Below are 11,612 nucleotides of genomic sequence, written 5' to 3'. Positions count from 1 at the left end.
CCTCTCAACAGGCAATGCAGTGAAAGAGGCTCCCCGAAAATCCCATTAAGTCGGGCAGATGATTGGCTGTATCAGGCACCGAACGGGAGGCAGACTTGGATGATGATGATAAACTATCCATGGAGTGTCACTCTAGACCAATCACTGTGCAGCACTGTGCGTGTGTCATCTCACCGTCCAAGAGCCTGATAAGGCACTACTATTATGCCCCCACTTTATGGCTGACAAAACTGAGGCTTAGATTGTTAAATAACTGGCCAAGTTCACACATAACTTAAGTGGCAGATCTGAGACTTAAATTTGGATCTATCTTGTGGCGCAGCTTGAATGCTTAGCACAGTCAATACACTGTCAAATATTCACGAGGTTCACCCTTAATTGGTGGTTGACAAGTGTCTCTTTTGAATTGAATTAACTCTGAACTAGAGGTTCTCAAACTTAAGAGCACATCAGGGTCACCTGGATGACTTGTTCAAACAGATTGCTGGGCCCTGCTGCCAGAGTGTCTGATTCTATGGGTCAGCAGGTCTCCAGTGGGTCTGGGAATCTAACAGTGGTGCCGATGCCCTGCTCCAGGAACACCACCATGAGAGCCACTGCTCTGTACTGATTTGTAGCTCTAGCTTGGATCTTCTAACCCACAATTTGAGTACTGAGGCTCAAAACCAGAGCTGTCCAATAGAAGTTTCTGCGATGATGGAAATGTTCTAGATCTGTGCCACCCAACATGGTAGCCAATAGCCTATGGAGCACTTGAACTGCACGTAATGTGACCGAGGAAGTGAATTTTTAATTTTACCTCATTTTAACTATATTTGAATTTATATAATTGCATGTGACTAGTGGCTAATGTACTAGACAGCATAGCTCTACAAAACAAGGCAAGTTAGATATATCACTCTGGCTCTATCATTTACTCCTGTGTTTAACCTTAAGTGAGTAATTGAGAGTTGAGTCTTCATTAGGAAGTACCTGCTGTGCCGGGAGGGTCATGCTCAGCATTGACATTTTGGTGCCTGTTGCATAGGGTGATGGGACTGGGGTATCCTTGAGGGCAGGGACCTTACCTTCCTTTTCCCTAGCACCGGCACAGTGCCCACCCATGGAGTGCCAAGACCATGTATGTTGAATGGAGAGGAGGGAAGAATGATTTCAGAGCTGTCTGTCTCCCAGCTGCTCGTGGCAAAGGCTTTGAAGCCATTAGACCCCACAGGTGATTTGGTGGTGTGATGGGGGACTTGGGCTTGTTGGCACAGCAGGTTCAGACAGGATTTGCTCTAATTTGCTTGGGGATGGGGCAAGTCCGTGATGGTATGTTTCTGGTATCACACGAACTGCAGCATCTCTCCTTTTCTGCTCTGCAGGTGGCTCCCCTGTGGGAATTTCCCAAATCAAAGGAGGTGCTTTTGGGAATAAGATAATTGAAGACTCCATGGGTGTATATGGGGCACCTGAGGCATGTGTTTACTATCCAAACTATGACTTAAAGTGGTGCCTCAATTGAAACATAGCAGAAATGGATGGGCCCAGTCTTCTCTTCTTTCCCCCTTCTTCCCAAGCAAGCAGGATGCCAGAGAAGTTGACGTATGTCCCATAATTTGGGGTCAGACAGAGTTTCCTATATTAGATACTGGTCCGGGTTTCCACTGACTTGCTCCTAATCTGTGAGCAACTCTTTTCTGCTCTGTGGGCCTCAGTTTGTGTATCTGTAGAATGGGGAGGGTAGGTTGAACTAGATCCTTGCAGCTCGAAGTGTGGCCCCCCAACCAGCAGCAGCGGCCTCACCTGGGAATGTGTTAGAAATGCAGAATCAGGCCCTACTCCAGACCTGCCGAATCAGAATCTGAATTTTAACAAGTTCCTCAGGTGATTGATGTGCACATTGAAGTGCTGGCTGGAATAGCCGTCACATTCCTATCAGCGTCTGCATCCCGTGGGCCTGAGACCAAATTGCAAGTTGCTTTGTCTTTAGGAATGAGAAGCATAGTTTTTTTGTTTTGGCTTAAACAAGAGAAATTTATTCTCTTACAGGTCTGGGGACTTGAAGTCCAAAATCGAGTTGTCAGCTGGGCCATGCTCTCTCTGGAGACTCTTAGGAAGGACTCTTCCTTGCCTCTTCTAGTTTCTAGAAGCTCCTGGAAACTCTTGACATTCCTTGGCTTGTAGCTACATCCCTCCAGTCATTGCCCCCGTCAGCACATGACCTTGCTCTGTGTGTCTCTGTTAGAAGCCCAGTTTTTGGAGAAGAGACCACGTTCTGGAATGCCCCTGGGGTTTTTGGTTTTTGCAACAATGAGAGAGGTCTGGGCAGGTGTGTTTTCAAAGGGAAGATGTAGCCCAGGCCAGAAGTATGTTTCATGGAGAACCTTGGGAGATGCTCTGATTTACAGAGGAAGAGGTTCTTCTAAGCGCTGCTCTTGGAGAAGGCGGGTGGGGCCCCTGTCCCTGGGGTCCCTGGCACAGCAGTCCCACACTTCCTGTTAAGGAGACTGTGCTAATGGCAGCCCCTCTGAGAAAGGACTGGTGGGGGATGGAACTCAGGGGTGTGGGGCCTCCCCAGGAAGACAGCAGCTTCCCATGTGCAGTACAATTGCCGTGTGCTCATTTCTCTGTCCTCTCGCCAGTAAGACACTCGAGAGGCAGAATTCACATCTGATTTCCCCCTGTACCTCCCACAGGACCTAATCCAGGGACCAGGGATATATGAGCTGACATTTTTTGAGCTAGCATACCTCGGGGGACCCTCACAACAATCACTCCTGGTTATGAGTAGTAGTATTAGTCCCATTTTAACGACGAGAAGACTAAGGCAAAGAGAGGTTGAATGACCTGCCTACGGTTACCCAGCAGGTCAGAGCCAGAGTTAGAACTCAAACCCAGGTTTTCAGATCCCATCTCCCAGACTCTTCCCTTATGCCACTGAGTGGCCTTGATATCAGCCACTCCCAGCGCCCGAGCACCGACCGTGTGTCAGGCACGGTGTATTGATTCTCAAAATGACCCTGGCACTTAGGGTGCGTCGTTCCAGTTTTATAAATTAAAAAGGGTCAGACGATTTTTCCAATGTGAGCTGTGCGGCTGGGACTTAAGACTCTGGAGTCTGTGCTCCTGGCCACCACACTGTCCTGCTGTCGCTGAGCTGGGCCTTGCCTGTGTTTAGCCTGAAGTGGGAATCACCTTCCTGCAGGTCTGCCAGGGAGAGAGATGGCTGTCCCTCTGCTCTGTCATCCCAAGAAAGAGCTTCCGGATCATCCTTCCAGTCTCATCTCACCTCCTGCCTCACCATTTAAACTGACCCTTTCTCCTTCCTCCTTCCCCTTTTCTCCAGATGATCCCTAAAGAAAATCGCAGCTTCTGCAGCCTCTCCAGGCAGCGGGAACCCTCTCCCCACCTGCGGGGGGCGCCATGGGGCTGCTGCTCTGGGGCTTCTCTGGAGGCTCTTGTAACACTCTGCGTCTCTCCCCCATCTCACTCTGCAGGTGGCAGCTCTGGACTCCAGGGCAGCTGTGGCTGGGGCCACCTGAAGGGACAGCTGAGACCCAGGCGCCTGGGAGTGACGGCAGTGACGAAGAACAGACGCCAGCAGACATCGCCTCCCGTCCTGCCTGTGCTCCTGTGTCTCCTCGGCCCTGCCACCTGAAGGGACAGCTGAGACCCAGGCGCCTGGGAGTGACGGCAGTGACGAAGAACAGATGCCAGCAGACATCGCCTCCCGTCCTGCCTGTGCTCCTGTGTCTCCTCGGCCCTGTGAGGCTGGGCATGCGTGGGACCGAGCAGCTGGACCGGGGCGCACCAGGCTTCTGGAAAATGTTCACTTGCTGTTGTGAAGACTGGTGGAGCGTCCCCAAGGGCTGGCCTTGGGAAAAGCGTGTCTGCATCTCTTCCACACAGACTCTGCCGAAGACGAGTTCACTGCACCCTTTAAGGCACAAGCCGGCTCAGGCCACCAAGGCCGATCTCTGAGCGTCCCCTGCCCCAGCCAGGGCATGCTCAGCCAGCCTCCAGCCACGCTTCCTGCGGAGTCCAGCGTCGTTAGCCACGTGCGCTCTTCTGAGGCCCGCAGCCGCGGGGAGCTGCTTCCACACCAGCTGCCAGCCCAGAAGCCCAATCCCAATTCCTGTTGCCAGAGAGCTTTTAGTGGCCAGTGGAGGAAGTTGTCCTTCCTTGGTGAAGAATTCCCAAGTGAAATTTGGGAGCCTTTCCGGATTCACTTCAACAGCATGTGTCTTGGTGTGTCTGTACTTAGGCGCCGGAAGCCACTCACGGGCAAGGAAGCACAGACGACCCTTACTCGGCCATGTGTGGGCCGCCTCTGCGGGCAGGGGCTTGTCTCTGCCTCCTCTGGCTCAGACAGCTGACTCTGTGACATAGCAGAAGGTCTCACTCATGCTAGGAAAAAGGGGTTTCTGCAATATTTCCTCCGAGTGGAAGGGAAATTGTTTTACATCCATCCAGAAAGTGATTTTTTTTTTTTTGGTCTTTGAAATAACCTGTGATATAATCAGAATATATCAGAGCTTCAATGTCCATGTCACCAACCTTCCCACTCTGTACATGGGAAGTCTGGGGCCCAAGGAAGGAAATGTCCCGACGAGGGTTAAGTTAGGGCAGGAGGGGTGTCCCCATGCAGACTGTCTTCAACCCCTGCCGCCTCCAGCCTTGGTGTCTATCATATCCCTTTCCCAAGTGAAGGTGCTGGCCCATGGCCTCAGGTCCAGGTGCTCTTCAGAGGAGCCCCGTAACAATTTGGGACTCTTTGGCAGCAGACAGCACACTACCTTTGGGTTTTCTAAATTGCTTGAGACTTGAGAGCCAGGCTCTGGCTTTCCCTGAGGACCACGAAACTCTCCAGTCCCTGGTGTCCCCTCCTTTCTGTTGCAAAGAGCATGGAATCAGGCACTCCTCCTTTGGGGGCCATGGGAAAGGTGCCACTCTCAGAGGCTGCGATGCGTGACTTCAGCACTCTGGCCAAAGTGTCTAGAATGGGCCCTGTTGTTCTCGGCAGATCAGGCCTGGGTCAGGCAGGGGGCCTGTTGAGAGGACACCACAGCATTGATTCTGGGAGCATTGCTTCATCCCTCCCCAGCCTCCCGAGCACACCTGTGTGGGAGGGACCAGGCAGAGGGCACAGGGCTCCTTTCAGACCCCTCCTGCCTGCCCCAGCTCACTGAGCTCACACAAAGAGCTTCACTTTGAACTGAAAGGTCAGGAGTGATCGGATTTGTTGCTGAACTGGTTTGAAGGGAGGACCCTGTGTCAAGTGAGAGAGATTTTGGCCCCTTTTGCAGTGCAGGAGAATATCTGTTTGTTTCTGGGCACGACTACAGTCATATTCAGGGGAGGGAGGGGAAGATGGCATAGAAGCTGGAGCTGGCCACTCCCAAAGCCCAGTCTAAGCTTTCTGTGTGTGCCACACAGGACTTGAACACAAAGACATTTCTCCAAATGGCATTATATTTTGAAAGGGAAATCTCACATCTTATTTTAAAAGTTCCCGTCTTGAGGTTTATCTACATAGATTTCCATATTCACCTTATGTATGAGTAAAAGAAGAAGAAATGAAAAAAAAAAAAAAAAATGGAGAAAGTAAGACAGAAGTTCAAATTCTCTCTCACATAAAAATAAATCCATCATCCAGGACAATGTTGGTTCTATACAGGGTCAGGACCTAGGTTCTTTCTTTCTATTTGCTTTGCGTGGCTCCCACTACATGGCCCAAGATAGCTGCTGAAGATCCAGCCATCGTGTCCACATTCCAGCCAACAGGAAGGAGGGAGGAGAGCGGAAAGTCTTCCTGCCCTTTCCTTAAGGGCATTTTTGGAAATTCACACTCTATATATTCTGCTGTACTGGCCAGAACTTAATTCCAAGGTCATGTCTAATGCAAGGGAGACTGAGAAACATAGTTTTTATTCAAGGCAGCCATGTGCCCAGATAAAAAACGTGGGGTTCTGTTACTGAGAAAGGAGGAGAAAATGGATACTGGGGGACAATTAGCTATCTTTGCCCTACCTTCCTCTTGGACAGGTTATATGAAGAGGGTTTATAATATGTAGGCATCTATATTTGGGCTTTCAATATTATTATCCAAAACCAGTTTTAGAAGCATAGATTGATAACATAAAGGTTAGAAATCAGCCAGTCCACAACCTCATTTTAAAGATTAGGAAACTGAGATCCAGAGAAGTTAAACAAATTAGCTGAGATTACACAGCACTTTGGTGGCATCTAATCCCTAGCTCATGTTTAGTGGGTGCATTTTGTTCTTCTCTGGTTTTTAACTTAAGAAAAAAGCTTCATTCTGGAGAGGAGGGAGCTTGGGCTCCAGGGATGAAATTTCATCCGTCACTTGGTCTCTGAGCTGCAGGACGATGGTAGGGTTTGCGTGTCCTGATCTGCCCAGCCTTGAGTGTTGGTGGCTGAGGAAGCCGCTAGTGAGGACGCTGAACCGGGCCATCTGGAGTGTGCCCCGTCCCCTGCCTCTGTGTGTGTATGTGGCTCTATCTGTCTCCATGTCTACTGTGCAAACTGACTCGAGCCCACCAAGGCTGAATGGCTGACTCTGGTGTGCTTTTGTTTCAGGGAGCACTCCGCCAGGATGGCAGCTGCCAGGAGGCATGACTTCTTCTTCAAGACCTTGCTGACATTCAGCTGGCTCATCCTAGCCCTCTTCCCTTGGGCTGCATCCACAGGTGAGCCACTGCCAAGCAGTTGGACCTCCACATCTCAGCGAGGAAGGCACAGCCCTTCACTGAAGCAAGGCTGCAGGAGGCAGGGGTCAGGGGAGGGAGCCATGGGGTAGGGTCAGGGGGGCAGGGTACTGGCCTGTGCTTACTAAACTCCTTGATCCCAGGCAAGTCTCATCCTGGGCTTCAGTTTCATCATCCATAAAATGAAAGGGTTGGACTAGAATCTGGGCTTGCAAACTCAGTGTCTACAGGAGCCAGGCATCTGACATAGAAGAATGAAGCTGATCAGATAGTGACTGGGGTCTCCTGGGGAGTGGAGTCCCTTCTACAGGGACATTTACTTCTCAGTTCTGGCCAATTGCTGCCATGTGGGAACGTGGGTGCCCTGTTGCAGGATCTTCTGAATTTTTTTTTTTTTTTTTGTCTTTTTGTCTTTTTTTTCCGTGTCCGGCAACGGATCGCAACCCTCCGTGTTGCCCCCGCACCGGACCGGGGACCGGCAACGGGATCGCAACCCTCGGCGTTGCTCCCGCGCCTCGCTCAGCCAGTGAGCGGGAACCGGTCTGTATGTGGGATCCGAACCCTTGGGCGGGAGCGCCGCCGCGCTTCCCAAGCAGCGCACTGTAGCAGTGCACCACCGGGCCGGCCCAGGATCTTCTGAATTTTTTTTTTTTTTTGTCTTTTTGTCTTTTTTTTCCGTGTCCGGCAACGGATCGCAACCCTCCGTGTTGCCCCCGCACCGGACCGGGGACCGGCAACGGGATCGCAACCCTCGGCGTTGCTCCCGCGCCTCGCTCAGCCAGTGAGCGGGAACCGGTCTGTATGTGGGATCCGAACCCTTGGGCGGGAGCGCCGCCGCGCTTCCCAAGCAGCGCACTGTAGCAGTGCACCACCGGGCCGGCCCAGGATCTTCTGAATTTTTAAGAGAAGTCAGAAATCTATATTTTTATGTAAAAGCTTCCTAGTTTTTAGATGTTAGTAACTAATTCAAATGATAAAAACTACTCTTGGAGCCAGGAAAAACAAAACTACCAAATCTGAGAGCCAAATTCACACCTCTGGGCCACCTGGTCTCAACGTTCCTGCTTCGGTGTCATCAGATCTGGGTACATTAAAGCACTTTTTAGCTTAGATCTATTTTTCTATCTTGATGTCAACTTTTTCTTTAAGTGATTTTGATTTAACATCCAGAAGCACAAAGCAAGTTTGCTTAGGGCATGGGAAACAGCAATCAAATTAGGATAGAAGATGGGAGAGATAGGGAACAATCTTTAAATTTTGAGCAGGAGTTTAATAATACTAGCATCACCTCTGATAGCTCTTTTGTTTCATACGATCACTATTCACTGAGTTTGATGCTTTTCTACAATAAGAGCCCCAAGTCGTCATGCGGCTCCTCTGAAGGGCTCCAAAGAGCTTTTCTGCAGTAAGGAATAAAGGACCTTATATCTTTGGCCGCAGACTGCAAACTACCTTTGGTTTTTCTAAGCTACTTGAGACTCGAGAGCAGGGCTCTGGCTTTTCCCAAGGACCGAAATCCTCCTGTCCCTGGTGTCCCCTTCCCTGGTCTGTGCTTTTCTCTGACATCAGAGAGATGAGAAGCCAACCCTTGCCCTTCGTGCTCCAAGTGGGTTGAGTGCCTTCCCTCTCAACCCTGCATCGTGCGGCCCTTCCTGGGCAAGTAAGGGTGATTGCCATGGTGACATTTCAGCCACTCACTGATCCACACAAATGAAAAATCCACTGACACTGGCTTCCCTGAGAGCAAAACGCCCACCTCCAATGAAAGAGCGTCCACCTGAAGCCAATCTTGTAACTGCTGTGCTTTAGCTATGGACTCAGAGCTTCTGGACAGCTGGGATTCGTGTTCCTGATGTCAGGAGAGCCTCCAGGGTCAGACTGACCACCCCCAAATTTGGATTCAAAGTCTGATGCAAATTCGTACACTTGAGAGTAGACATGGCAGTCAGGATTATCCTGGCAGATGTGGTCTGGGAGACCTGCAGGCTTTGTCCAGTGGAGTTGGAAAGTTTCATTCCCAGCATGCTCATGCCTCCTTGCCTGGATCACTGGACTCCCCAGTTGACCACATATATTTCCCACATGCCTGGGGAGTCACCTCCAAGACAGACACTCACATCCATGCCTAGGTGGAAGGCAGCTCAGGGCCTCTGACTGGCCTCTGCTGAAAGCCAGCCAAGCACTTGACCCTGTCTGGAGACAAACCCAGGGATGGGCTCCAGAGCCCAGTCCTCAGAACCACCCTTGACTGCTCAGTACACACTGAGCCCACACCCCAACCCATCCTGGTGGCTCTCTCGTGACTCTGCTGTTACATCAAAATGGAAAGTCCACTGATGAGCAAGCCCCACATTTTTTCATCAGATTGCCACTACTGGAGCCCCTCGGGGTTTACAGAAGCTGGAAGGGCTGCTTCGGTGAAACTCCAAGAAATGTGAAATTATCTTCCTAGTGAAAGAGATCCAAAGCCCGGGTTAGGGCTGACAGAGGGGCAGATGGAGCCTAGCAGAGGGTTGTCGTGTGGCTGGGGAGGAGAGGATGGGGAATGAGGCTCCGCAAACACCCACTGAGTGCCTGCACCAGACTTTGCAGAGAAGTGTCGCTGCCTTCAGATGGGTGAAAAGGACAACTCAGTGGTGGCTTAGGGGTCCATATCTGTGCTGTGAAGTGTAGATAAAGGGGCAACTCCCTTCTGGTTCTCCCTGAGATGTATAAATATGGGACAGACACTCCTACTCCAGAGATAAATGAGTGAACATCAAGTAACATTTAGAACCGACGTGCTAGTAATTACAGTGAAGCCAGAATCTCTCCGGGGACCCAGTCCCATGCTGTGGTTGAGGTGTGTGGAATCCACTTTGCTCAAGAGACTCAGCCTCTCTCAGGCTCCCTTCCTCTGGGTCTGAGCGTGGAGCTGGCCTCCAGTCCTTCCAGTCCCTACCCCAGGGCCTTTGCCATCTGCAATCTTACCCTGCCATGGGCTTACCCCCTCCCTACTCCCACCCCAGGTGATTTTGAAATCTACAGTTTCATACTTCGTAACCTTCTAGTCACATATAAAAGGAGGGCACTGGGGCTTGTTCTCTGAGCCAAGCCATTCTCATCTGGCCTCGCCCATGGCCTCTTCTCACCTCTTTCCCTCTGGGTTCTTCCTTGCTGTCCACAGAGATTCTTCCAGTTTCTGAGGCTGTGACAGTCCTCTTCCCTCCACCCCGCCGTGATGCGCTGCTGGATAGAGCCGGGTTAGCCACAGGGAAACAGATGCCTCCCTGTGCTTGTGCTGAGGTCAGGGACAAGTGCCTCACAACACCCACCCTGGGACCTTTCTAGGTTCAGTGAAACATTCAGACACACGAGGCAGCCATACACCGTGCTTGGCGTCAGTCTCACTTGGAAGACATAGGACGGGAAACCCGGACTGCCATCAGAGCAGCGTCAGGTGTTTCTCTTCCACGGGAGTAGTCCTGGCAGCACTCGTCACAGCCATCCAGAGGTTATTCTCTTTAGTTCCCCAGGTGACAGCTCAGGTGAGAGGAAGTAAGACTGTCATTGGACAAGTGTGGGGACGGCTCTGGCTTAGAAGCCTCATGCCCCACTGAAGTCAGTATCTCTTACAGAAACCCCATAGATGTAATTTTCCGGGTTCCCGCAAAATGACATCTCCACCAGGTAGAAATATAAACTATAATTCCTTCCAGTTTAGATGCCATATACCTATCAGGGGTCACTTTTGTTATAAGAAATGTTGCTAAGTAACATAGTTTACATAACGCTGTCTTTCCCCAGTTTCCAGGGGAACAGAGCTAGAAAATTAACCAAAAGCCAAATTCTCATGCAGATGGAGAAAGAGTTTTGTAAATTTTTCAAACACTGTTTTCTAGAAGATAGAATGTCTTGGGGCTCAAATAACCTGAGTAAACCACTACATAGCTTCGATTCTTAGAATGTCCTGACTAGTCATCTGGTCTACCCTTCATTTTATAAATGGTGTGAAAGACATGGGACTGGACCCCAGGGTTCCCTCAGGGTTTAGGGGGTCTCTCTGTTCTCTAAGGTTGTGCTTTTAGCTCTAATAGAGAGGAGGCAGGGGCCTTGCCTTGTGCCACAGCCCCCCTTGTGGTCCGTGGCAATTCTTGCTTGGTGAGGCTGGTAGATGGGAGCAGTGACATTTCTCTGTCTTTGACAGTGGCCACTGGGTGCCCTGACCAGAACCCTGAGCTGCAGCCCTGGAACCCTGGCCATGACCAAGACCACCATGTGTACATCAGCCAGGGCAGGACACTGCTGCTCACCTCTTCTGCCACAGTCCACTCCATCCACATCTCAGAGGGAGGTAAGCCAATCTCCACCCCATACCTCCTCCTCCCTCCACCAGACAGAGCCTGGCAGACGGGTTGCAGGCTGCCATGACTTTAGACGGGCAGAACACATGTCACATACTGTCAGTTCAAGTCAGAGCATCTGGTCGTTGGAGACAGCCGTCGACTCCCAGCCCTTAGGAATGGCTTGGCAGAGCTTGTCCAATCTTACTGAAGGGAGCGTTTGTAGAGGAAGCTCCTTACTGGTGCTGTAAGCAGTTCTGCTTATCTTACCTTCCGATGCTTGGTCACTGAGTGCCGTGCATTCAGTGATGGCAGTAAACCGGACGGGCATTATTTCCACATTGCAAAGCGGAAAGAAGAGGAAAGGAACTACTTGTGAGCACGAGGAGCATAGAAGTGTTTGGAAGACATGCCTTTGTGCCTGCCTGGTTGAGATGCGGAGCTTACAGCGTGCGCCCCTGGTTTTGCTATAACCTTGTCCTTAACACTCATGTTCTTAAACCTCACCCCATTTCTACCTCTTCAGGCAAACTAGTCATTAAAGACCACAATGAGCCAATTGTTTTGCGAACCCGGCACA

The 11,612-nt window shown here is 50.7% G+C and overlaps 1 protein-coding gene across 2 annotated transcripts in view; it reads left to right on the top strand.

The window, feature by feature from the left end:
• Positions 1-6,285: 6,285 nt before the first annotated feature.
• CEMIP (cell migration inducing protein, hyaluronan binding) overlaps positions 6,286-11,612 on the top strand; it is an 85,787-nt gene continuing 80,460 nt past the window's right edge. The window contains exons 1-3 of one of the 2 annotated variants that reach the window (XM_008587591.1): positions 6,286-6,434; positions 6,583-6,692; positions 10,897-11,043. In XM_008587591.1, coding sequence (XP_008585813.1) covers positions 6,599-6,692; positions 10,897-11,043 — 241 coding nt within the window. In that variant the 5' untranslated portion in view covers positions 6,286-6,434; positions 6,583-6,598. The remainder of the gene's footprint in view (positions 6,435-6,582; positions 6,693-10,896; positions 11,044-11,612) is intronic. The other variant, XM_008587590.1, reaches the window with a different exon arrangement.

This window comes from Galeopterus variegatus, unplaced genomic scaffold, assembly GCF_000696425.1.
Source record: "Galeopterus variegatus unplaced genomic scaffold, G_variegatus-3.0.2 Scaffold4461, whole genome shotgun sequence".
Classification (NCBI taxonomy): Eukaryota; Metazoa; Chordata; class Mammalia; order Dermoptera; family Cynocephalidae; genus Galeopterus; species Galeopterus variegatus.
Note: the sequence above shows the minus strand (reverse complement) of the source record. Positions and strands in the feature narration are given on the sequence as shown.